This window comes from Cibotium barometz, chromosome 8 (assembly GCF_041138505.1).
Source record: "Cibotium barometz isolate CiBa-2024 chromosome 8, ASM4113850v1, whole genome shotgun sequence".
Taxonomy (NCBI): Eukaryota; Viridiplantae; Streptophyta; class Polypodiopsida; order Cyatheales; family Cibotiaceae; genus Cibotium; species Cibotium barometz.
Genome location: NC_141053.1, coordinates 25467365 through 25494891, shown reverse-complemented (window position 1 = coordinate 25494891; position 27527 = coordinate 25467365). Strand labels below are relative to the sequence as shown.

Below are 27527 nucleotides of genomic sequence, written 5' to 3'. Positions count from 1 at the left end.
AACATGGATACAAGGAGACCTTGGAGTACATGGAAACATACATAAAGCCCTTTTCTATGATTATCCCCAATAGTAACACTCTCTGGGTCCCTTGCAAGATTCTACGCTACATCAACAAAACCAATGCAAACTATACTAAGCAATTGCATAGGTATTGACAAGGCATACAAGAAGATGGGCACTTTAAGGTGCTCTCCACTCAAGAAAGGGTTGCCCTTGGTAAGGGAAAACTTGGCACCAATGTTTTGTCATGGATCTCAACATTCATTCTCATGTTGAATGAACAAGAGTCCGATAATGAGGTTGAGGTTAGTGACGTTGCCTTGGCTGATTTAGATAAGAGAAAGGAGGTAGATCCAAAGCCCAAGCTCCTTGATCAAGTGGTGGAGCAAGCTCTGGCCTTGGATCTTCTTCAACACCATGAAGAGGTAGAAAAGATAAAGGTACCACCTCACGGGCTAGTGGAGAAGGGTCAACAACAATAGCCGTTGTGGATGCATCCACCTGCAAAGAATGAGTTTGATCAAATATGTCATGGAGTTGGATGCCTGGGCACATAGTAAGGGTGGCACAAGGGATCCCTTTGGAACTAACTTAGCATTGGCCCATTACATGGGCCATATTCCAACTAAATACATTGTGGTTGTCCAGAATGCTTTTAGCCCTATAGGAGGATTCCAACTTTTTGCTCTCAAGGCCTTATCTAAAGTGTTGTGCTTGTCTAGCATCTCCAAGAATGCACCCATTGCCAAAATTGTAAGAGAGAGAGATGCTAAGTGTATTGTAGATTCCATCATGTCAGACACTCTTCCCCTCAACAAGAGAAGGTGCAACGCTTGAAAAGAAGCAATCAAAAGACTAAAAAATTGGGATGTAAATTGTAATGCTTATCATGTAATCCCTTGTTTTGGTAAAAAAAATAACCTTTTTTGAAGTATCTACGTTGGGGCCAATTTTAATTTTTGTAGTTGAATTTTACATGAAGTGAATTTTGTAACAGTGCAGTTGATTATGAATTTGTAGTTGAATGGAGTGAGTTCAATTTTTTAGTTGAGTTTGTACTAATGAACTAAATCTTTGTAATTGTTTTTGAAATCAATTCCAAAAAATTAAATAATTTTAAACATTACTTTTGAGCTTGTATAGGCCTTCCAAGCCCTCCCCCAGGCCTCGGGGGGCTGCATGGGCCCAAAATGCCCTAGGCCAGCACGAGGCAACCTGGGGCAAACAAGCAAGGCTCTTGTAGCCCCCTCAGAGACCTTGGGGAGCAAGTTTGTCTGGCCCCAGGTTGCCCCGTGCTAGCTTGGGGCCCTTGGGCTAGCCCCCCTGAAGCTTGGGGAGCAAGTTTGTCTGGCCCCAGGTTGCCCCGTGCTAGCTTGGGACCCTTTGGGATAGGCCCCCTGGAGAGCGCTTGGAAGGCCGGTACCGGATATTAAATATTGTTTTGGATTCTTTAGAAAAAAAATCTAGATTTTTTTGAAAAGTTTTGTTACAAATTCATAATTCAATTTTGCAATTAGAATGAACAAAAAAATTTTAAATCTATAAACTCAACTCTCTAGAAGAATTTACAAAAAATTGCACTTATAACACCATATTAGTGAATTTGGGAATTTTCCAATTCCCATTTTTGAATACTTAAAAAAGGGGACATGGATAACATGTTTGTAAGTTTCTCAAAACCCTGTCATATGACCTATCGTTGGAAAGCGCTTGAAAAATGGAATCTAAAGAGCTATAAAGCGCTCATTTTGGATTAGTGGTGTTCAAGTTATGGTTAATTCAAACTTTTGACCACGTGTCCCAAACTTGTGGGAAATTCTCATATTCCCCAATATGGTATTTTATGTGTTTTATAACTTGCTATATGAGAAACATGGTTCAATTGAGTTCAATTTTGCACCTAGTAATTAATAAAATATATCTCAAAATGTGTCCCAAAATAAAAAACCATGACTATACAAGCTTAAAATGACACAAGATAAAAAAACTTGAGCCTTCTATCGATAAAGATAAGTTCTTACACAGCAGCAGCAGCGCTGGTTACAAGTCTTGACAACGCAAAAGTCTAGCTAGTTTAAGTTCCTTCATCATTATAGTATCCCTCTTGGCATGGATAGCATAGAGGTTTTCATCCTAAAAAAAGGTCACCAAAAATGCTTCTGCAACTTCTTGTAAAGCTCCCAATGTAAGGATTTGCACACAATAGTCTTGAGAGTAACTATATCGGATTTCTTTTACAATATGTGTGAAAGGTGCCTTGGAAATAAGGAGATCCATAGATTTTTAAAATCTGCGTATCTCTTGGAGTGCTTTGACTCCATATTTCCTCCTCCTCCTTGGTGCACATGGAGGCACATTTGGGTTCTGAGGCCTTGGAGGAAGAGGAGCCTTCTTCCAGTCGTGTCTGTTGGGCGACCATGGCGAGGTTGTGGTGGAGGTTCTACTACATGCATCTCTAGTGGTGCTTGTAAATATAAAATACTAGCCATGCTCTCCTCACTTGTAGAGCCTCCTTGTCCTCTGCTTGCTACTTGGACTTCCTCTCGTGTTGGAAGGAGACCCATATTGGGAGGGAGTTCTTCCCACACGTTGCCCTCGTGGAGGTGGAACATTTTATCCTTCACATGGTGGAGGAACCTCCTGCTACTCGTGCTCGTCTCACTGTTGACAATTCTGTGCTATCGAGATCACGAGGCTGCTTTCTAGTACTACTAGTAGCATTGTAAGATTCCTCTCTCCAGCTTTTGAGGTGTAAAAGTTTAAGAATCTCCCCTTCTCATCTTGTAATTATTCCCCTCTTGGAAATAAAAGAAAGATTATGTTTTACCCTGTTTTGGCTTAGAGAGAGAAAATGTCTAGAGAGAGATAATCCAAAATTGAGATATTTTTTTATATGAGAATCCTCCTAGTGTCTAGTACTACTAGTAGCATTGTAAGATTCCTCCCTCTAGCTTTTGAGGTGTAAAGGTTTAAGAACCTCCCCTTCTGATCTTGTAATTATTCCCCTCTTGGAAATAAAAGAAAGATTATGTTTTACCCTGTTTTGACTTAGAGAGAGAAAATATCTAGAGAGAGATAATCCAAAACTGAGATATTTTTTGATATGAAAATCCTCCTAGTGTCTAGTACTACTAGTAGCATTGTAAGATTCCTCCCTCTAGCTTTTGAGGTGTAAAGGTTTAAGAACCTCCCCTTATGATCTTGTAATTATTCCCCTCTTGGAAATAAAAGAAAGATTATGTTTTACCCTGTTTTGGCTTAGAGAGAGAAAATGTCTAGAGAGAGATAATCAAAAATTGAGATATTTTTTGATATAAAAATCCTCCTAGTATCTAAAATGGTTTTCCCTGAAACAGAAATTCAAAAAGGACTTTCCAATTTTTATTTACAATTAATTGAAAAAGAGTATAAAGGACCTTAGACTAAGGGTCTAGATTTTAAGAAATTTTTGGATTATGGTCCAATTAAGGTTCCTATATGGGCCAATTAGATCAATCCAAGTGTGGGGAGGAGATAAATCTAATTTATAAAAGAAAAACTCCCAAAAATGAGTAAATGCTCACAGAAGATGAAGAGTTGACTAAGGACAAGGTTTATTAGTAAAAAACTATGAGTACTACTAAAAAAATAAGATATTTTGGGTATAATGATTCAATTTTGACACCTTGGTAAGGAGAAGGGAGCTCTTCAAGGAGGTGCCTACTTCACATGTGTGGTGGAGTTTTAAACTAAAAAATATTGTGATATTTTATCTCTCCTCTCTCCTAGAACAAAACAAATCAAAAGGGAGCAAACTAGGTCCAAATCTTGTCCAAATTCATCCAAACTGAACCTAGAAAATTTTAGAAAATAGTTGGACTTGGTTAGAGGCCTCTCTCACCTATAAATAGATCCTTAGCCCTTTGTAAAAAAATATGAGAACTATACCATGCCAGTATTATACTCAAATAATGATAATTTCTATTATCCTCTTAAAATCCTCTAAAAATTGAAGAGATTGGAGCTGCTCTCTCTCTTCAATCTTCCTTGGAGATTTCATCAACATACCAAACCAATTGATTGGTTTGGGGCCTCTACTGTGATCAAAGAATCAAGTAATTTAGGAGATAAAAAGTGGATTATTGTCTTCTTTTTCTTAAATCTCCAAATGTTTCTCTTCTCAACCCCTCTCAAGCTTGAGAAGCATTAATTTGAATGGCTTTTGAATACTATTGAAGTTCTTTAATGTATTGTAATGGAGAAACACATAAATTTCCATTTATGCTTAATTTATAATGGTTTTTAAGCATTTCTCTCTCTCCCCCAAAGAATGGTCATTCCTATGACCTATTCTCAATTCGAATGAAGCTTCTCATGAAGCATTTCTCTAATCTAAAAGTAATTTCTATGCTTGTCTAATTGGAGGTCAAAATAATGTCTTTTTAATAGTTTTATGCTATTTAATTTATGGTAAAATTAAGAATCAATCCATAATTGGATAATGATCCAATTAGTGGTTATTATAATCACATGAATAATACTAAACTTTATTCTTTCAAATTTATTAAGAATTATCAGTAATAGCAACGGAGCTATGGTAAAATTTCTGAAAAACAAATCATTTTCATTTATTCTATGAAAAGAGGACTTCCTACCATAATCTAGGATTAATCATTCTAGATTAATTGAGTGATTCTCATTATAATCATGGAAAAATTAATTTTTAGCTTTATACATAAATAGTAATATACGAAAAAGAGAAATTTCTATTAATCCATTTTTATGTTAAAAGAGTAATCCCCATGACAATAGAAATCCATGTATTTCAATGAACCAAGAGAAAAATTGTGATGCTAAAATAATGTATATTTTATTTAAAAAATTAAAGAAGGATTCTAGTTAAATTTATCTTTTTGTATAGATAAGCTTAAATGATGAAAGAGGAATTCCCACCATATTGGAATTCAAATATTTAAATGAGAAAAGTGTAATTCCTAGTGTAAAGGAATTAATGGAGATTTTTATTTAAATTTTAAGAGAATATTTAGTTAAATTTATCTTTTTACTTAGATAAGTTTAAGTGGTAAAAGAGAAATTCCTATGACATTTGGAATTCCATCATTTAGATGGGAAAAGAGAAATTCCTAGCATATTGGAATTAATGAGTATTGTATATAAATTCAAAGATGAATTTTAGATAAATTTATTTTATCTATGAGAAATATTTAATGTTAAAAAAGGAATTCGTATAAAATTTAGATTTCCATCATTCAGATGGGAAAAGAGAAATTCCTAGCATATTGAATTAATGGGTATTTTATTTTAGATGAAATTACTTTATGAGAAATATTTGATGATAAAAGAGGAATACCCATGACATTGGAATGCAATTAATTAAATGCAAAAAGAGGAATTCCCATGGTATTTGAGATCCAAGAAATTAAATGAGAAGAAGAGAAATTTTTGGTATAATTTAATTTATGATTATTTATCAAAAGTGAAAATATGGGTAGAATTGATTTTTGTAAATCCCATGAATTCTTTTATTCAAAAGAGGAATATTGAATATAATTCATTTGAGAAATTGTGAATGAATATGGAAATAGTCGTTGAGAAAAAGAACCTTTAATTAGGCCAAGCAATTGGCAGAAATTTAGAAAAAGTTCCACTATCAGGATCAACCTAGAAAAAGCTATTAAATGGGAATACCATGTGAATGGATGAGATAAGGTGAAAATAGGATGCGATAGGATGTATATGGGATGTGATAATATGTAAACGGGATGCGATAAGATAAGAATGGATGTGATAATAGGTGTATGGGATGTGATAGGATGTGATAAGATGTGAAGGAGGAAGAATGAATGTGGAAGAATGGATGTGGGTGTGTATGTGGAGGAATGAATGTGGATGTGAAAGCACTTCGATACTTGAAAGCACACTCAAATTTATACATCCGATTGCACTAAGAGCGATGGATGAACAAAAAGGGGGAGTGGATACCATTGCAGTCATGTTAGGGTGTTGATTCACCCATAGAACTACCAGTCAAAGTACCTAATGGCACCATTGACCTTGTCAACGCTAGGAAAGAATGGAACTTATCAAACATTCGAGAACACCTACTAATCATGGGATTTGAGGAAGTACAAGATACAAGCTTCAAGATAGAAGATCGAAAGGTTTTAGCTTTTTCCTTATTGATTTTTGAGTTGATTTTTCTTAACCATCCATGCTCTGGTGATATTTGTTCATATGTGTTTGTGTATATTGGGAGACGTATGGAGAAGTCTTTCATGGTTTGTGATTCTTGGAGGGGCATGGGTGTGGAATTGCAATTAGGAGTGTAATTGGGTAATGTCAACGTAATTGTTTTTCATTCTAATCCAACTTTTTCCTTTTTGGTCGATAATGTAATAAATGGCATGGACTATTTGGATCAAGCTTGAATGATCACAATAAGTTCAATTTGGATAAGTTTGTATAAAATTATTATTTGGATACATATGATTAAATATATTACTTGGATTAAGTATTTTAATTAAAATGACTATGTTTAATAAAGTACTTTGGGCGGTCGGCCCTTTTTTGATAAGTGTGAAATTGTCAATTTCAAACCCTAATTTTTTCTATAAATAGGGAACCTCTCTCTTTTTTTTTTAATTTGACAACAATAGCGGTTGTGGATGCATCCACCTGCAAAGAATGAGTTTGATCAAATAGGGGAAGCACCAGATATGCCCGAGTTAACATTAGTTCCATAGTGGTAGATGGAGAGTAGTTTCTCTTCTTGTTGTGCAGGACTTAGAAAAAATGTTTAAAGTAAACCAAGATGAGTGCTTGTCTCTCCTTGCTATCGGTCTAGATTAACCACTTTTGACAATAGATCCTCTTAATACATGACGGAGAAACTTGTACCAATTGATGGTATGATATTAGAGAGTGTCCAATTTGTTCAAGGGAAAATACAAGAAGATGAGCAAGGTCAGGTGTCTGAGGAGAGGAATTTAAAGAAGTACTAGCTAGCTTGCCCCAAGTCAGCTTGGTGCATTTGACTCCTCAAAAATTAGAGGAGCACAAGGTGTCATTTAACATTGTGGTTTGTATGCAACATGTCATGGAGTTGGATGCCTGGGCACATAGTAAGGGTGGCACAAGGGATCCCTTTGGAACTAACTTAGCATTGGCCCATTACATGGGCCATATTCCAACTAAATACATTGTGGTTGTCCAGAATGCTTTTAGCCCTATAGGAGGATTCCAACTTTTTGCTCTCAAGGCCTTATCTAAAGTGTTGTGCTTGTCCAGCATCTCCAAGAATGCACCCATTGCCAAAATTGTAAGAGAGAGAGATGCTAAGTGTATTGTAGATTCCATCATGTCAGACACTCTTCCCCTCAACAAGAGAAGGTGCAACGCTTGAAAAGAAGCAATCAAAAGACTAAAAAATTGGGATGTAAATTGTAATTCTTATCAATGACATGTAATCCCTTGTTTTGGTAAAAAAAAAACCTTTTTTGAAGTATCTACGTTGGGGCCAATTTTAATTTTTGTAGTTGAATTTTACATGAAGTGAATTTTGTAACAGTGCAATTGATTATGAATTTGTAGTTGAATGGAGTGAGTTCAATTTTGTAGTTGAGTTTGTACTAATGAACTAATTTAATCTTTGTAATTTTTTTGAAATCAATTCCAAAAAATTAAATAATTTTAAACATTACTTTTGAGCCTGTATATAGGCCTTCCACACCCTCCCCCAGGCCTCGGCGGGGGGCTGCATGGGCCCAAAATGCCCTAGGCCAGCATGAGGCAACCTGGGGCAAACAAGAAAGGCTCTTGTAGCCCCCTCAGAGACCTTGGGGAGAAAGTTTGTCTGGCCCCAGGTTGCCCCGTGCTAGCTTGGGGCCCTTTGGGCTAGCCCCCCTGAAGCTTGGGGAGCAAGTTTGTCTGGCCCCAGGTTGCCCCGTGTGCTAGCTTGGGGCCCTTTGGGATAGGCCCCCTGGAGAGGGCTTGGAAGGCCGGTACAGGATATTAAATATTGTTTTGGATTCTTTAGAAAAAAAATCTAGTTTTTTTTGAAAAGTTTTGTTACAAATTCATAATTCAATTTTGTAATTAAAATGAACAAAAAAATTATAAATCTATAAACTCTCTAGAAGAATTTACAAAAAATTGCACTTATGTGTTTTATAACTTGCTATATGAGAAACATGGTTCAATTGAGTTCAATTTTGCACCTAGTAATTAATAAAATATATCTCAAAATGTGTCCCAAAATAAAAAACCATGACTATACAAGCTTAAAATGACACAAGATAAAAAAACTTGAGCCTTCTATCGATACAGATAAGTTCTTACACAGCAGCAGCGCTGGTTACAAGTCTTGACAACGCAAAAGTCTAGCTAGTTTAAGTTCCTTCATCATTATCGTATCCCTCTTGGCATGGATAGCACAGAGATTTTCATCCTAAAAAAAGGTCACCAAAAATGCTTCTGCAACTTCTTGTAAAGCTCCCAATGTAAGGATTTGCACACAATAGTCTTGAGAGTAACTATATCGGATTTCTTTTACAATGTGTGTGAAAGGTGCCTTGGAAATAAGGAGATCCATAGATTTTTAAAATCTGCGTATCTCTTGGAGTGCTTTGACTCCATATTTCCTCCTCTTCCTTGGTGCACATGGAGGCACATTTGGGTTCTGAGGCCTTGGAGAAAGAGGAGCCCTCTTCCAGTCGTGTCTGTTGGGCGACCATGGCGAGGTTGTGGTGGAGGTTCTACTACATGCATCTCTAGTGGTGCTTGTAAATATAAAATACTAGCCATGCTCTCCTCACTTGTAGAGCCTCCTTGTCCTCTGCTTGCTACTTGGACTTCCTCTCGTGTTGGAAGGAGACCCATATTGGGAGGGAGTTCTTCCCACACGTTGCCCTCGTGGAGGTGGAACATTTTATCCTTCACATGGTGGAGGAACCTCCTGCTACTCGTGCTCGTCTCACTGTTGACAATTCTGTGCTATCGAGATCACGAGGCTGCTTTCTAGTACTACTAGTAGCATTGTAAGATTCCTCTCTCCAGCTTTTGAGGTGTAAAAGTTTAAGAATCTCCCCTTCTCATCTTGTAATTATTCCCCTCTTGGAAATAAAAGAAAGATTATGTTTTACCCTATTTTGGCTTAGAGAGAGAAAATATCTAGAGAGAGATAATCCAAAATTGAGATATTTTTTGATATGAAAATCCTCCTAGTGTCTAGTACTACTAGTAGCATTGTAAGATTCCTCCCTCTAGATTTGAGGTGTAAAGGTTTAAGAACCTCTTCTTCTGATCTTGTAATTATTCTCCTCTTGGAAATAAAAGAAAGATTATGTTTTACCCTGTTTTGGCTTAGAGAGAGAAAATGTCTAGAGAGAGATAATAAAAAATTGAGATATTTTTTGATATAAAAATCCTCCTAGTATCTAAAATGGTTTTCCCTGAAACAGAAATTCAAAAAGGATTTTCCAATTTGCATTTGCAATTAATTGAAAAATAGTATAAAGGACCTTAGACTAAGGGTCTAGATTTTAAGAAATTTTCGGATAATGGTCTAATTAAGGTTCCTATATGGGCCAATTAGATCAATCCAAGTGTGGGGAGGAGATAAATCTAATTTATAAAAAAAAATCCCAAAAATGAGTAAATGCTCACATAAGATGAAGAGTTGACTAAGGACAAGGTTTATTAGTAAAAAACTATGAGTACTACTAAAAAAATAAGATATTTTGGGTATAATGATTCAATTTTGACACCTTGGTAAGGAGAAGGGAGCTCTTCAAGGAGGTGCCTATTTCACATGTGTGGTGGAGTTTTAAACTAAAAAATATTGTGATATTGTATCTCTCCTCTCTCCTAGAACAAAACAAATCAAAAGGGAGCAAACTAGGTCCAAATCTTGTCCAAATTCACCCAAACTGAACCTAGAAAATTTTAGAAAATAGTTGGACTTGGTTAGAGGCCTCTCTCACCTATAAATAGATCCTTAGCCCTTTGTAAAAAAATATGAGAACTATACCATGCCAGTATTATACTCAAATAATGATAATTTCTATTATCCTCTTAAAATCCTCTAAAAATTGAAGAGATTGGAGCTTCTCTCTCTCTTCAATCTTCCTTGGAGATTTCATCAACATACCAAACCAATTGATTGGTTGGGGGCCTCTACTGTGATCAAAGAATCAAGTAATTTAGGAGGTAAAGTGTGGATTATTGTCTTCTTTTTCTTAAATCTCCAAATGTTTCTCTTCTCAACCCCTCTCAAGCTTGAGAAGCATTAATTTGAATGGGTTTTGAATACTATTGAAGTTCTTTAATGTATTATAATGGAGAAACACATAAATTTCCATTTATGCTTAATTTATAATGGTTTTTAAGCATTTCTCTCTCTCCCCCAAAGAATAGTCATTCCTATGACCTATTCTCAATTCGAATGAAGCTTCTCATCATGAAGCATTTCTCTAATCTAAAAGTAATTTCTATGCTTGTCTAATTGGAGGCCAAAATAATGTCTTTTTAATACTTTTATGCTATTTAATTTATGGTAAAATTAAGAATCAATCCATAATTGGATAATGATCCAATTAGTGGTTATTATAATCACATGAATAATACTAAACTTTATTCTTTTAAATTTTTTGAGAATTATCAATAATAGCGATGGAGCTATGGTAAAATTTCTGAAAAATAAATCATTTTCATTTATATTATGAAAAGAGGACTTCCTACCATATTCTAGGATTAATCATTCTAGATTAATTGAGTGATTCTCATTATAATCATGGAAAAATTAATTTTTAGCTTTATACATAAATAGTAATATACGAAAAAGAGAAATTTCTAGTAATCCATTTTTATGTTAAAAGAGTAATCCCCATGACAATAGAAATCCATGTATTTCAATGAACCAAGAGAAAAATTGTGATGCTAAAATAATATATATTTTATTTAAAAAATTAAAGAAGGAATCTAGTTAAATTTATCTTTTTGTTTAGATAAGCTTAAATGATGAAAGAGGAATTTTCACCATATTGGAATTCAAATATTCAAATGAGGAAAGTGTAATTCCTAGTGTAAAGGAATTAATGGAGATTTTTATTTAAATTTTAAGAGAATATTTAGTTGAATTTATCTTTTTACTTAGATAAGTTTAAGTGGTAAAAGAGAAATTCCTATGACATTTGGAATTCCATCATTTAGATGGAAAAAGAGAAATTCCTAGCATATTGGAATCGAATTAATGAGTATTGTATATAAATTCAAAGATGAATTTTAGATAAATTTATTTTATCTATGAGAAATATTTAAATGTTAAAAAAGGAATTCGTATAAAATTTAGATTTCCATCATTCAGATGGGAAAAGAGAAATTCCTAGCATATTGAATTAATGGGTATTTTATTTTAGATGAAATTACTTTATGAGAAATATTTGATGATAAAAGAGGAATATCCATGACATTGGAATGCAATTAATTAAATGCAAAAAGAGGAATTTCCATGGTATTTGAGATCCAAGAAATTAAATGAGAAGAAGAGAAATTTTTAGTATAATTTAATTTATGATTATTTATCAAAAGTAGAAATATGGGTAGAATTGATTTTTGTAAATCCCATGAATTCTTTTATTCAAAAGAGGAATATTGAATATAATTCATTTGAAAAATTGTGAATGAATATGGAAATAGTCGTTGAGAAAAAGAACCTTTAATTAGGCCAAGCAATTGGCAGAAATTTAGAAAAAGTTCCACTATCAGGATCAACCTAGAAAAAGCTATTAAATGGGAATACCATGTGAATGGATGAGATAAGGTGAAAATAGGATGCGATAGGATGTGCATGGGATGTGATAATATGTAAACGAGATGCGATAGGATAAGAATAGATGTGATAATAGGTGTATGGGATGTGATAGGATGTGATAAGATGTGAAGGAGGAAGAATGAATGTGGAAGAATGGATGTGGGTGTGTATGTGGAGGAATGAATGTGGATGTGTATTTGGAAGAATGAATGTGGATGAGTATGAGAGGAAGAACGGATGTGGATGTGTATGTGTATAGGAATGAATGTGGATGTGTATGTAGAAGAATGGATGTGGATGTGTATGTGGAAGAATGAATGTGGATGTGTATAGGAATGAATGTGGATTTGTATGAGGAAGAATGGATGTGGATGTGTATGAGGAAGAATGAATGCGGATGTGTATGTGGAAGAATGGATGTGGATGTGTATGTGAAAGGATGTGATGTCGCTGTGAGTGAATGAATGAGAAGTGATGTGATGTGAATCGGGATAAGAATGAAAGAGATGAGATGTGAAATGAATGAGATGAGATGTGATGTAAATTGAGATAGATGTGAAATAATGGAGGTGTGATGGGATGTGAATATGGGTTGATGCGAGTGGATGAGATGTAAATGAGGAAACATGTGATGAGATGGAAAATGATGTGATTGGATGAGAATGGGTATACATATGAATTGGATATGGATTAAATAATGTGGACGAATGTGGAACAATGATGTGATTGGATGAGAATGGGTATACATATGAATTGGATATGGATTAAATAATGTGGACGGATGTGGAACAATGTGAAAGACGAGAGTTCATTATAGGAACTGTATTTATGACCTGTTTTTAAATGACTGTTTTATGTCAAAAATGCTGGGGAAGCATTTTGACCATCTTGTGAACGAGGTCGTGGAGACCTAGTTGATAAAGTTGCAACAGCTGGCTGAGAGTCAACAGAGGACGTCTTGCGTAGCAAGGTCGGCCGAGGTCTTGACTAGCCTCGGTTTGATTTGGGAAAAAAACGTTTCTATGATCCAAGTGCAAGTATCTTCCTTGATCTGACCAAGTTACTCACAGGTTTGATCGGATCAAATTGGTCAATAATGACCATGACTACGTTAGAGTACAAATATCTTGGAGGACTCGCCCGTGGTTTCTGGGCGAGGGAAGTTTTTTCGGGTTCGATTTTTGAAGAACCGAGAGATTAGTCTCTTGTCCGGATATCTGTGGGGGCGAGGCCTTGAGTGAGGGATCCTGCCCCGCGCCGTAAGGAGAGCTACTTTCACAGCTAGCACCCCCGAATCCATTGTGTGGAGGGGGTAGGGATCTTTCAGCTGGTATCAGAGCAAATTGGCTAAAGTGGATCAATTGAAAAGCCAAAAATGTCAAAAATTTGTGAAGTAACAGTAAAAAGTTATAATTATGTGATAAAATTCATACAAATTGATATTTAGAATGAAGATTCATAAAATTGAAAGTGGGTCTTCAGATGAAGTACCGCAATTGTATGGAAATCCCTGACTTGCTTGAGGCCTTGTCATGATGGTATTTACCTTATAATTCCAAGGACCGTGTGACTACCCGTATATACCGAGGGTATAACTGTAGCTCTTAACTGGAAGTGTATATGAGTTAATCCAAGACCTTGAATTTATAAGTAAAAATGCTATCCAGATGATGAATTTGAATGTGGTTGATTTGATTTTAAGGTTCTGGTTGAGAATTGGTGAGTTGATTTGGATTTTGATTGAGATGATTCCTAAATTTTGGTTGAAAAGCAATCCGTTGAACAAAGCCACAATGAGGATAAATGGGATGAGTCCCTATGATGATGTTCGTAACTAGAATGATGATAAGGACTTTAGCAAATCACTACCAGATTAGTGGATTGTGCACAGATCGCTACTGTTAACACTGGACCTAGTGGATCCAGTTAAGGGATGACAAATTAAAAACCTACATAACTGAAATTTCCATGGGAGAATGTTCAGATAGAATTTTCGGTCTGATGGACCATTATTGTGTTAAGAATATGAATGATATGCTCTGAATGAATCTGATAATGAGTTCTATATAAGGGATCATTATCCCGTGAATCTATGGAGAGCTGACCAATCTAAAGAACCCCAGAATCAGTTGGATCTAAAGTCGGATTTGAATTGTAAATAAAAGGACTTAACAAGAATTTTTATATTGATAGGATCATGGATCGAGGTCGTCGTGGTAGGAATGATAACCCCCAACTCGATGAGGAAGAGCTCGACTTGGATGTTCCTAAAACTCTTCATAGATTGCAGCCTGGAACTTTCAAGGGTGAAAGGGAAAACTTGGTCGAGACTGTGGAGAAGTGGATCGACGCAATGGAAGAGTACTTCGATGTCACTCGGTACAATGAGAAGAGCAAAATGGCTCTTGCAAGGTTGAAGATAGTAGAAACAGCCAGAGTAGCATGGAGAAACCACTGCAAGACAAATCGTGTGGACCGAAACAGCCAGAGTAGCATGGAGAAACCACTGCAAGACAAATCGTGTGGATCGAAACACTCAGACATGGAATGATCTCAAAATTTACCTAAGGAAGAGATTTTGTCCTCCCGGCTTTTTGGAAACAAAGATGAACGAATTCTTAGAGTTAACCCAGGGAAGCAGAACTATTGAAGTATATCACCAAGCGTTCGCTCTCCTCCTCAAATACTCGCCACCGCTGGATGAAGAACAACTGATAGCCAGGTTCATTTTGGGACTAAAACGAACCTTTGAATATCCTAGTGAAGAATGCCAAGCCGGTTTCCATGGCTGAAGCAGTGCGGATGGCGAAGGATTTTGCCAAGGCCTTTGATGTCAAGATCCCGCCGAAGCTAGTAGCCCCATCACCTTTCAAACGGTTTTTAGCAGAGGTGATTCCAACCTTCCACCATCTAAGAGATATAAAGGTCAAGCCTAAGATAAGGAAAGTTCCAGAATGGAAGAAATATCTTTTTCTTGGAACTCAATCCCTTGGAATTCAACTTGAGAAGTTCCACCCTTGAACAAGGGCGTGAAATGCTATAACTATCAAAGATTTAGACATTACAGTATGGATTGCCCAACACCTTTTGGAACAAGGTTTTCAGGGCAGGAAAATCAGCCTTTAGGGATCAAGATTCGAGACTCCAGCTCCTTCCTTCCAAAGTTATCAGGTTTCTTTCCGCCAAAATCAAAGAAATACTAGAGGTAGACCGTCTAACCAACCCACAATTTTAATCCAAAGTAATGCAAGACCTTCACCTCAGAATAGGGGTAGTCAAGGAGTGATGTTCCCAAATCGATCATCCACTTTCAAGGCTGTAATGCTAAAGGTGATTGAAGAAGAAGAAGAAGATGAAAGAGATCATACTCCACCTATGACATGAGGACATTTCGTGTTTTTTAAGTGGGGTAGGATGTAAGATTCCCGCCTCAAAATAGGGGAAGTCAAGGAGAGATATTCCCAAATCGGCCATCCATTTTCAAGGTAGTAACGCTGGAGGTGATTGAAGAAGAAGAAGAAGATGAAAGAGATCATACTCCACCTACGGGATGAGGACATCTCATGTTTTCTAAGTGGGGTAGGATGTACGATTCCTTCCTCCATCTTTTGAGGTGTACAGGTGTAAGAAACTCCCCTTCTGATCTTGTAATTATTCCCCTCTTTAAAATAAAAAAAGATTTTATTTTACCTTGTTTTGGCTTAGACAGGGAAAATGTCTAGAGAGAGGTAATCCAAAATTGAGATATTTTTCTATATAAAAATTCTCCTAGTGTCTAAAATGGTTTCCCCTGAAACAGAAATTCAAAAAGGACTTTCCAATTTGCATTTGCAATTAATTGAAAAGGAGTATAAAGGACCTTAGCCTAAGGGTCTAGATTTTAAGAAATTTTTGGATTATGGTCCAATTAAGGTTCCTATGGATCAATCCAAGTGTGGAGAGGAGATAAATCTAATTTATAAAAGAAAAACCTCCCAAAAATGAGTAAATGCTCACATAAGATGAAGAGTTGACTAAGGACAAGGTTTATTAGTAAAAAACTATGAGTACTACTAAAAAAATGAGATATTTTGGGTATAATGATTCAATTTTGACACCTTGGTAAGGAGAAGGGAGCTCTTCAAGGAGATGCCTATTTCACATGTGTGGTGGAGTTTTAAACTAAAAAATATTGTGATATTGTATCTCTCCTCTCTCCTAGAACAAAACAAATCAAAAGGGAGCAAACTAGGTCCAAATCTTGTCCAAATTCACCCAAACTAAACCTAGAAAATTTTAGAAAACACTTGGACTTGGTTAGAGGCCTCTCTCACCTATAAATAGATCCTTAGCCCTTTGTAAAAAAATATGAGAACTATACCATGCCAGTATTATACTCAAATAATGATAATTTCTATTATCCTCTTAAAATCCTCAAAATTGAAGAGATTGGAGCTTCTCTCGCTCTTCAATCTTCCTTGGAGACTTCATCAACATACCAAACCAATTTATTGGTTGGGGGCCTCTACTGTGATCAAAGAATCAAGTAATTTAGGAGGTAAAGTGTGGATTATTGTCTTCTTTTTTCTTAAATCTCCAAATGTTTCTCTTCTCAACTCCTCTCAAGCTTGAGAAGCATTAATTTGAATGGCTTTTGAATACTATTGAAGTTCTTTAATGTATTGTAATGGAGAAATACATAAATTTCCATTCATGCTTAATTTATAATGGTTTTTAAGCATTTCTCTCTCTCCCCCGAATAATGGTCATTCCTATGACCTATTCTCAATTCGAATGAAGCTTCTCATCCTCACGCATTTCTCTAATCTAAAAGTAATTTCTATGCTTGTCTAATTGGAGGCCAAAATAATATCTTTTTAATACTTTTATGCTATTTAATTTATGGTAAAATTAAGAATCAATCCATAATTGGATAATGATCCAATTAGTGGTTATTATAATCACATGAATAATACTATACTTTATTCTTTCAAATTTATTGAGAATTATCAATAATAGCAGAGCGGAGCTATGGTAAATTTTTTGAAAAATAAACACATAAATCATTTTCATTTATATTATGAAAAGAGGACTTCCTACCATATTCTAGGATTAATAATCCTAGATTAATTGAATGATTCTCATTATAATCATGAAAATTTTGATTCTTAGGTTTATACATAAAAAGTAAAATACGAAAAAGAGGATTTTCTAGTAATCCATTTTTATGTTAAAAGAGTAATCTCCCATGACAATGGAAATCCATGTATTCCAATGAAATAAGAGAAAAATTGTGATGCTAAAATAATGTATATTTTATTAAAAAAATTCAAGAAGGATTCTAGTTAAATTTATCTTTTTGTATAGACAAGTTCAAATGATGAAAGAGGAATTCCCACCATACTCGAATTTAAATATTTAAGTAAGGAAAGTGTGATTCCTAGTGTAAAGAAATTAATGGTGATTTTTATTTAAATTTTAAGATAAGATTTAGTTAAATTTATCTTTTTATTACATAAGTTTAAATGGTAAAACAGGAATTCCTATGACATTTGAAATTCCATCATTTAGATGGGAAAAGAGAAATTCCTAGCATATTGGAATTAATGAGTATTGTATTTAAATTCAAAGATGAATTTTAGATAAATTTATTTTATCTATGAGAAATATTTAAATGTTAAAAGAGAAATTCCTATGACATTTGGAAATCCATCATTTAGATGGAAAAAGAGAAATTCCTAGCATATTGAATTAATGGGTATTTTATTTTAGATGAAATTACTTTATGAGAAATATTTTGATGATAAAAAAGGAATACCCATGACATTGGAATACAATTAAATAAATAAGAAAAGTGAAGTTTCCATGGTATTTGAGATCCAAGAAATTAAATGAGAAGAAGAGAAATTTTTAGTACAATTCAATTTATGATTATTTATTAAAAGTAAAAATATGGGTAGAATTGATTTTTATAAATCCCATGAATTCTTTTATTCAAAAGAGGAATATTGAATATAATTCATTTGAGAAATTGTGAATGAATATGGAAATAGTTATGGAGAAAAAGAACCTTTAATTTGGCCAAGCAATTGGTAGAAATTTAGAAAAAGTTTCATTATCAGGATCAACCTAGAAAAAGCTGTTAAATGGGAATAGCATGTGAATGGATGAGATAAGGTGAAAATAGGATGCGATAAGATGTGTATGGGATATGATAGGATATAATAAGATGTAAACGAGATGCGATCGGATAAGAATGGATGTAATAAGAGGTGTATGGGATGTGATAAGATGAAAATAGGATGTGATGTAATGAGAATGGATGTGGATGTGTATGTGGAGGAATGAATGTGGATGTGTATGTGGAAGAATGGATGTGGATGTGTATGTGGAAGAATGAATAGGGATGTGTATGACGAAGAATGAATGTGGATGTGTATATTGAAGAATGGATGTGGATGTGTATGTGGAATAATGAATGTGAATGAGTATGAGGAAGAATGGGTGTGGATGTGTATGTGGAAGAAGGAATGTGGATGTGTATGTGGAAGAATGGATGTGGATGTGTATGTGGAAGAATGAATGTGGACGTGTATGTGAAAGAATGGATGTGGATGTGTATGTGGAAGAATGGATGTGGACGTGTATGAGGAAGAATGGATGTGGATGTGTATGTGGAAGAATGAATGTGGATGTGTATGTGGAAGAATGGATGTGGATGTGTATGTGAAAGGATGTGATGTCCATGTGAGTGAATGAATGAGAAGTGATGTGATGTGAATTGGGATAAGAATGAATGAGATGAGATGTGAAATGAATGAGATGAGATGTGATGTAAATTGAGATAGATGTGAAATGAATGAGGTGTGATGGAATGTCAATATGGGTTGATGCGAGTGGATGAGATGTAGATGAGGAAAGATGAGATGATATGGAAAATGATGTGATTGGATGAGAATGGGTATACATATGAATTGGATATGGCTTAAATAATGTGGACGGATGTGGAACATTGTGAAAGACGAGAGTTCATTATAGGAACTCTATTTATGACTTGTTTTTAAATGACTGTTTTATGTCAAAAATGCTGGGGAAGCATTTTGACCATCTTGTGAACGAGGTCGTGGGAGACCTAGCTGCTAAAGTTGCAACAGCTGGCGAAGGGTCAATGGAGGACGTCTCGCATAGCAAGGTCGGCCGAGTTCTTGACCAGCCTCGATTCGATTTAAATGGTGAGCTTTCGGTACGATAGATGAGTGACCAAGGAAGCGGCCTATGAGTGAAGCGCTAGGTGACCTGCGAAGGATCCTAGAGGGTGCTGACCATACGGTGCTCAGGTTCTGGGTCGCTGAAGATACCCACACGTGCGTTGTGGAAGATATTGGAACAAGAAGTAAGAGTTGTTTTCTGAAACCGGGCATGGATGTGGTTGATAGACCTTGCTGGTCCTCAACGGATGAGTCTAAGGCTCTTTTATATGGAGCTGTTGGTTGATCTTGCTGATCTTCAACGGCGGAGATTCCATCTTGATTTTTTTATAAGTGAATATATTGTCGGGTACTATGAGTTAGGAACTATCAAAAAGGTCCCTGAGAAATAGGTGGTGAGCGTTTTGGTTGCCAATGATGCCATAGGTACACCGATGAAGGAATGATTGGAAATTAGGATTCGAATATTTTAGAGGATTATGATCAGTGACACTACGGTTTCATTAAATGATTGTTTAAAGATAGCTGACTGTGAAGAAAAAGGCAATTTCATATTGGGTGTGTAAGTGGTGTGAGTGGCATTAAATTTGCATGAATATCCGGCTAGGGGACCTAGTAACTCTTTTCCCTGGTACCCAGGACAAAACCACACCAAATTCTCAATTGGATCCCATCAATACAGTGGTTGGGCGGTTGGCTAACCCATTTGACTAGATAGAGTTAGGCTGGACTGATGGATCTATAAAATGAGACTCAATTCTATTATAGTATGATAGATAAAGTAAATCCCAGATAAAAATTGTTCTATGGAAAAAGAATCAACGGCTATGCCTCTCGATGGGAAAAAAAGCGTTGGTTTCTATGATCCAAGTGCAAGTATCTTCCTTGATCTGACCAAGTGACTCACAAGTTGGGTCGGATCAGTTTGATCAGTATTGACCCTGACTACGTTAGAGTACAAATATCCTAGAGGACTTGCTCGTGCTTTCTGGGTGAGGGAAGTTTTTTCGGGTTCGGTTTTTGAAGAGCCGAGGGATTAGTCTCTTGTCTGGATATCCGCGGGCGAGACCCCGAGTGAGTGATCCTGCCCTGCGCAAGGAGTGGTACTTCCACTCCTAGTACCCCCCAAATCCGTTGCGTGGAGGGAGTAGGGATCTTTCAACTTGTATGAGAGCGAATTGGCTAAAGTGGATCAACTAAAAAGCCAAAATGCCAAAAATTTGTGAAGTAACAATAAAAAGTTATAATTATGTGATAAAATTCATACAAATTGATATTCAAAATGAAGATTCATAAAATTGAAAGCGGGTCTTCAGATGAAGTACTGCAATTGTATGGAAATCTCTAACTTGCTTAAGGCCTAGTCATGATGGTATTTACCTTATAATTCTAAGGACCGTGACTACCTGTATATACCGAGGGTATAACTGTAGCTCTTAACTGGCAGTGTATACGAGTTAATCCAAGACCTTGAAATTATAAGTAAAAATGCTATCCAGATGATGAATTCGAATGTGGTCGATTTGATTTTAAGGTTTTGGTTGAGAATTGGTGAGTTTATTTTGATTCTGATTGAGATGATTCCTGAATTTTGGTCGAAAAGCAATCGGTTGATCAAAGCCACAATAAGGATGAATGGGACTCGGAGTCCCTATGATGATGTTCGTAACTAGAATGACGATAAGGACTTCAGCAAATCACTACGAGATTAGTGGATTGTGCTGACAAATTGCTACTGTTGACACTGGACCTAGTGGATCCAGTTAAGGGATAACAAATTAAAAACCTGCATAACTAAAACTTCCATGGAGGAATGTTCAGATAGAATTTTCGGTCTGATGGACCATTATTGTGTTGAGAATATGAATGATATGTTCTAAATGAATTGTTATCTGATAATGAGTTCTATATAAGGGATCTTTATCCCATGATTCTGTGGAGCGAGCTGACCAATCTAAAGAACCCCAGAATCAATTGGATCTAAAGTCGGATTTGAATTGTAAATAAAAGAACTTAACAAGAATTTTCGTATTGATAGAATCATGGATCGAGAACATCGTGGTAGGAATGATAACCCCCAACTCGATGAGGAAGAGCTCGACTTGGATATTCGTAAAAATCTTCATAGATCACAGCCTGGACCTTTCAAGGGTGAATGGGAAAACATGGGCAAGACTGTGGAGAAGTGGATCGAAGCAATGGAAGAGTACTTCGATGTCACCGGGTACAATGAGAAGAGCAAAATGGCTCTTGCAAGGCTGAAGATAGTAGAAATAGCTAGAGTAGCATGGAGAAACCACTATGAGACAAATCGTGTGGATCGAAACACTCAGACATGGAATGATCTCAAAATTTATCTAAGGAAGAGATTCTGTCCTCCCTGCTTTTTGGAAACAAAGATGAACGAATTCTTAGAGTTAACCCAAGGGGAGCAGAACTATTGAAGTATATCACCAAGCGTTTGCTCTCCTCCTCAAATACTTGCCACCGTTGGATGAAGAACAGCTGATGGCCAGGTTCATTTTGGGACTAAACGAACCTTTGAATATCCTAGTGAAGAATGCGAAGCCGGTTTCCATGGCCAAAGCGCGACGGATTTCGCCAAGGCATTTGATGTCTAGGTCCCCTCGAAGCCAGCACCATCACCTTTCAAAAGGTTTTTAGCTCCAGAAGGTGATTCCAACCTTCCACCGTCTAAGAGATACAAGGGTCAAGCCTAGGATAAGGGAAGTTCCAGAATGGAAGAAATGTCCTTTTCTCGGAACTCAATCCCTTGGAATGCAACTTCAGAAGTTCAACAAAGGAAGTGAAATGCTTTAACTCTCAAGGATTTAGACATCGCAGTATGGATTGCCCAACACCGTTTGGAACAAGGTTTTGAGGGCAAGAAAATCAAGGATCAAGATTCAAGACTCCAGCTCCTTCCATCGAGAGTAATCACGTTTCTTTTCGCGAAAATCAGAGAAATCCTAGAGGTAGACCGTCTAACCAACCTGCAGTTTTAATCCAAAGTAATGCAAGATCTCCGCCTCAGAATACAAGAAGTCAAGGAGAGATGTTCCCAAATCAGCCGTCCACTTCCAAGGCAATAACGCTGGAGGTGATTGAAGAAGAAGAAGAAGATGACAGAGATTATACTCCACCTATGAGATGAGGACATCTCGTGTTTTTTAAGTGGGGTAAGATGTAAGATTCCTCCCTCCAGCTTTTGAGGTGTACAGGTGTAAGAACCTCCCCTTTTGATCTTGTAAATTATTCCCCTCTTTGAAATAAAAGAAAGATTCAATTTTACCCTGTTTTGGCTTAGAGAGAGGTAATCTAAGATTGAGATATTTTTTGATATAAAATCTTCCTAGTGTCTAAAATGATTTCCTCCGAAAAAGAAATTCAAAAAGAACTTTCCAATGTGCATTTGGAATTAATTGAAAAGGAGTATAAAGGACCTTAGCCTAAGGGTCTAGATTTTCAAAAATTTTTGAATTATGGTCCAATTAAGGTTCCTATGGGGCCAATTGGATCAATCCAAGTGTGGGGAGGAGATAAATCCAATTTGTAAAAGAAAAACTCCCAAAAATCAGTAAATGCTCACATAAGATGAAGAGTTGACTAAGGACAAGGTTTATTAGTAAAAAACTATGAGTATTACTAAAAAAATGAGATATTTTGGGTATAAGATTCAATTTTGACACCTTGGTAAGGATAAGCAAGCTATTCAAGGAGGCACCTATTTAACATGTGTGGTGGAGTTTTAAACTTAAAAATATTGTGATATTTTTATCTCTCCTCTCTCTTAGATTAAACCAAATCAAAAGGGAGCCAAACTAGGTCCAAATTTTGTCCAAATTCACCCAAACTGAACCTGGAAAATTCTAGAAAATAGTTGGACTTGGTAAGAGGCCTCCCTCACCTATAAATAGATCCTTAGCCCTTTGTAAAAAAATACGAGAACTATACCATGCCAGTATTATACTGAAATATTGATAATTTCTATTATCCTCTAAAAATCCTCTAAAAATTAAAGAGATTGGAGCTTCTGTGTCTCTTCAATCATCCTTGGAGACTTCATCAACATATCAAACCAATTGATTGGTTGGGGGCCTCTAGTGTGTTCAAAGAATCAAGTAATTTAGGAGGTAAAGTGTGGATTATTGTCTTTTTCTTAAATCTCCAAATGTTTCTCTTCTCAACCCCTCTCAAGCTTGAGAAGGATTAATTTGAATGGCTTTTGAATACTATTGAAATTCTTTAATGTATTGTAATGAAGAAACACATAGATTTCCATTTATGCTTAATTTATAATGTTTTTTAAGAATTTCTCTCTCCCCCCCAAAGAATGGTCATTCCTATGACCTATTCTAAATTCGAATGAAGCTTCTCATGAAGCATTTCTCTAATCTTAAAGTAATTTCTATGCTTGTCTAATTGGAGGCCAAAATAATATCTTTTTAATAGTTTTATGCTATTTAATTTATGGTAAAATTAAGAATCAATCCATAATTGGATAATGATCCAATTAGTGGTTATTCTAATCACATGAATAATACTAAACTTTATTCTTTCAAATTTATTGAGAATTATCAGTAATAGCAGAGCGGAGCTATGGCAAAATTTTTGAAAAATAAACACATAAATCATTTTCATTTATATTATGAAAAGAGGACTTCCTACCATATTCTAGGATTAATCATCCTAGATTAATTGAATGATTCTCATTATAATCATCAAAAAATTAATTTTTAGGTTTATACATAAATAGTAATATACAAAAAAGAGAAATTTCTAGTAATCCATTTTTATGTTAAAAGAGTAATCCCCATGACAATGAAAATCCATGTATTCCAATGAAATAAGAGAAAAATTATGATGCTAAAATAATGTAGATTTTATTAAAAAAAATTTAAAGAAGGATTCTAGTTAAATTTATCTTTTTGTAAAGATAAGTTTAAATGATGAAAGAGAAACTCCCACCATATTGGAATTCAAATATTTAAATGAGAAAACTGTAATTTCTAGTGTAAAGGAATTAATTGAGATTTTTATTTATATTTAAAGAGAAGATTTGGTTGAATTTATCTTTTTACTTAGATAAGTTTAAATGGTCAAAGAAGAATTCCTATGACATTTGGAATTCCATCATTTAGATGAGAAAAGAGAAATTCGTAGCATATTGGAATTAATGAGTATTGTGTTTAAATTCAAAGATGAATTTTAGATAAATTTATTTTATCTATGAGAAATATTTAAATGTTAAAAGACGAATTCCTATGACATTTAGAATTCCATGATTTAGATGGGAAAAGAGAAATTCCTAGCATACTGAATTAATGGGTATTTTATTTTAGATGAAATCACTTTATGAGAAATATTTGATATGATAAAAGAGGAGTACCCATGACATTGGGAATGCAATTAATTAAATACAAAAAGAGGAATTCCCATGGTATTTGAGATCCAAGAAATTAAATGAGAAGAAGAGGAATTTTTAGTATAATTCAGTTTATGATGAATCCTAATCCTAGCTTGTACATACAAACCTTAATAGAGAGCTTTCATGGCTCTCCATCAAAGCTTTCTATTAAGGTTTCATGTAAAAGCTAGGGTTAGGGTTAAGCTTCAATAAGAAGGGAAAAAAATACAATTCAATAAGTTTTGTATATGATGCAAAAGCTTTCATTATTATTTCTATTGAGATTAGGGTTTTGTATATGCTTTCTATTAGGGTTAAGATTATGATAACTAATACTTTTTTTTCTTTATTTGGTTAGATTTTGTAGGTTATCCACTCATACAAGCCTCATAAGGAAAGAGATCTCTCTCTTTCATGTTTCCTCTCTTATGCTTTTACATGTTATAGGGTTTGTAAGTTTTAGGTTTTTAAGATTAGGGTTTGTTATCTTCTCTTCCCTCTATGGATAGCCATGCTTCTCTCAAGAGGTGACTATATGCATGAGCCTCATGCATGAGGCTAGTGCATAAAGCTTATGCATAAACCTCATGCATGAGACTTATGCATGAGGCTTGTACATAAGGTTTATGCATGAGGCTTATGAATAAGCCACATGCATGAGACTTATGAATAAATCCTCATGCATAAGTCTCCTGGTGTAGGGTTCCTTCTTTGCTACTGCCATCACCTTTAATGGTTCTTCCTACAAATGCACTGCCATCAAATTTCTCCCCATAGCGCCTACATAGTGCCCTTGTTGTTTTCACTCAATTACTCTGATTGCTACATCACTCTCATACTCTACTTACTACCATCATTATAACACATTGGGGGCATAGGAGCATTTCAGTGACATTTTGGAAGGGGAAATCCCAAGGATTTTAATGCTATGAGCAGTAAAAAAACGGTATTAAACAGTGTAAAAATGTTGCTACATTTTATCTGTACTCAAGAGAGCTTTTTTGCAGCAAAAAATGCTACTACACTATGAAAAAAATGTTGCTTAGCAACATGGCCTAGAAAAAGTACTTCTACCTTTTTTGTTGCTGTGTCGATTTTATTATTTGAATGTCCTAACTGTGATACCTTGAGTTTTTTCAAGTTTGTCTAATCCATCACTTCTACCTCTCCTACCCTATCCTCGTGAAGCTCATGCAAGGTATGTCTTCTATTTTCATTTATCTCCTATGCAAACAAGCTTTCCATGAAAGCTTTCTTTTGAGTATTTTCCTTCTCTTTCCTCTCTTTGAAGTTTTTCTTTTCTTTTTTTTGCCATCTCAAAGCGTAACCCTAACCCTAACCCTAGCTTGTACATACAAAACTTAATAGAGAGCTTTCATGGTTGTCAATCAAAGCTTTCTATTAAGGTTTCATGCAAAAGCTAGGGTTAGGGTTAAGCTTCAATAAGAAGGGAAAAAAAACAATTCAATAAGTTTTGTATGTGATGTAAAAGCTTTCATTAATATTTCTATTGAGATTAGGGTTTTGTATATGCTTTCTATTATGGTTAAGATTATGATAACTAATATTTTTTTTTCTTTATTTGGTTTGATTTTGTAGGTTATCCACTCATACAAGCCTCATAAGGCAAGAAATCTCTCTCTTTTTTGTTTCCTCTCTTATGCTTTTACATGTTATAGGGTTTGTAAGTTTTAGGTTTTTAAGATTAGGGTTTGTTATTTTCTCTCCCCTCTATGGATAGCCATGCTTCTCTCAAGAGGTGACTATATGCATGAGCCTCATGCATGAGGCTAGTGCATAAAGCTTATGCATTACCCCTATGCATAAACCTCATGCATGAGCCTTGTACATAAGGTTTATGGATGAGGCTTATGAATAAGCCACATGCATCCTCATGCATAAGTCTCGTGACCGTGGCAAACGCCACGGGCGCGTGGGCATCCTCAAACGGGAGTTGGTTCTTTTCTTCGATAGGCAGCTCGTAGAACTTCTTCATAGCCTTCATGATCTTCTCTGTGTCCACGCCATGGTTAATCACCTGCGCCCATGCCATAATAAGCAGCATTACACACTTATAATGGTGGACGGAAAAACCATTAAGGATAATCTCAGGAACTGCCACGCGAACCTGGAAGAAGCCCCACTGTTCCGATGCACGACCAACCTGGTCAACGATATCCGCCCACCGCGTCTTGTAGTGTGAAAGGTCCACTACGGGGACTTCGAGGTCTGCATACTCGTCCGCGGAGGGACGCTCGTGGGCCGGCCTTACGTAAGAGGCTGGCACCTCTCTAACGCCGTGATCCAGCATGGCTTTGACACCCTTCAACTGGCCATTGGGCTCAATATTATTGGTGCTTGTGGTCGAGGAGGTGATGGGAGCCATGATTCCTAGCTGGCTTTGGCAATCTTCTCTTGTTTCACCCGATTCAATCACCCTTCTCTTGAGCCGATTCAATCACCTTTTATAGATATGATCGTGGCCACGGCATTGCTTTTAATTTATTATAATCACCCACGCTTGTATCTGTCACCCACTTTTCAAATGTGCAATTAAGCACAAAAGTTTCACGACCCCTCATCTCTTACGTACGTCGATTCAATCACCCTTTCTAGATGTCGTGGCAGCGTTCTCATTGTCTCTATTATTGATTGAATCGGAAATGCGCTTCACCACACAACTTCACATCGCACGGTCTACACTGGGCGATGCCAGATTGGCCCTATCAGTGCTACAGAAACATTTTCAGCTTCGCCTAATTGTTTCAGCTCTACTCTGCCATTAGCGTCTAAATCGAGGTCGGTGAAATATTTTTTTCGAACATTAGTACTCGAGCACTCATGAATTGACCTCAGTTATTTCATCAACACGACGCTGGAGAATCCAAATGTACGTACTGTGGGAATCCAAATGTACGTACTGTGGTGTCTCAGCTTTGCTCTGCCATTGGCGTTCTTGGCTCCCAGTTACCAGTGAAAAAGGATTTGTCAAGAAGAAAGTAATTCATTCTGAAGCATGTAGAAAAAAAAAAAAACCATTCTTTAATTGATTCGTGAAATGTTTCTTTTTGAACACTAGTACTCTACACGGAAAAACCGAGGTTTAATGTTCAAATTTGAA

At 35.9% G+C, this 27527-nt stretch overlaps 1 protein-coding gene across 1 annotated transcript; it reads right to left on the bottom strand.

Annotated features, from left to right (window-relative positions):
- Positions 1 to 309: 309 nt before the first annotated feature.
- On the bottom strand, positions 310 to 26852 carry LOC147636086 (putative 2-oxoglutarate-dependent dioxygenase SLC1). The gene is made up of 3 exons (XM_086802070.1): positions 26535 to 26852; positions 26319 to 26444; positions 310 to 504 (listed from the first exon to the last, which is right to left on the bottom strand). Exons 1-3 carry the CDS (start codon positions 26790 to 26792, stop codon positions 310 to 312), a joined length of 579 nt encoding a protein of 192 aa, XP_086658196.1. The 5' UTR covers positions 26793 to 26852.
- Positions 26853 to 27527: the final 675 nt, after the last annotated feature.

Bases quoted from the DNA above. Each gene is read 5' to 3' on its own strand.
- LOC147636086 (XM_086802070.1), bottom strand. From the start codon at position 26,792: ATGGCTCCCATCACCTCCTCGACCACAAGCACCAATAATATTGAGCCC. The intron at 26,445-26,534 runs GTTCGCGTGGCA...GCATGGGCGCAG, and splicing joins AACAGTGGGGCTTCTTCCAG to GTGATTAACCATGGCGTGGA. The intron at 505-26,318 runs GTCACGAGACTT...CATTCTTTGCAG, and splicing joins CGCCCGTGGCGTTTGCCACG to GTGGATGCATCCACAACGGC.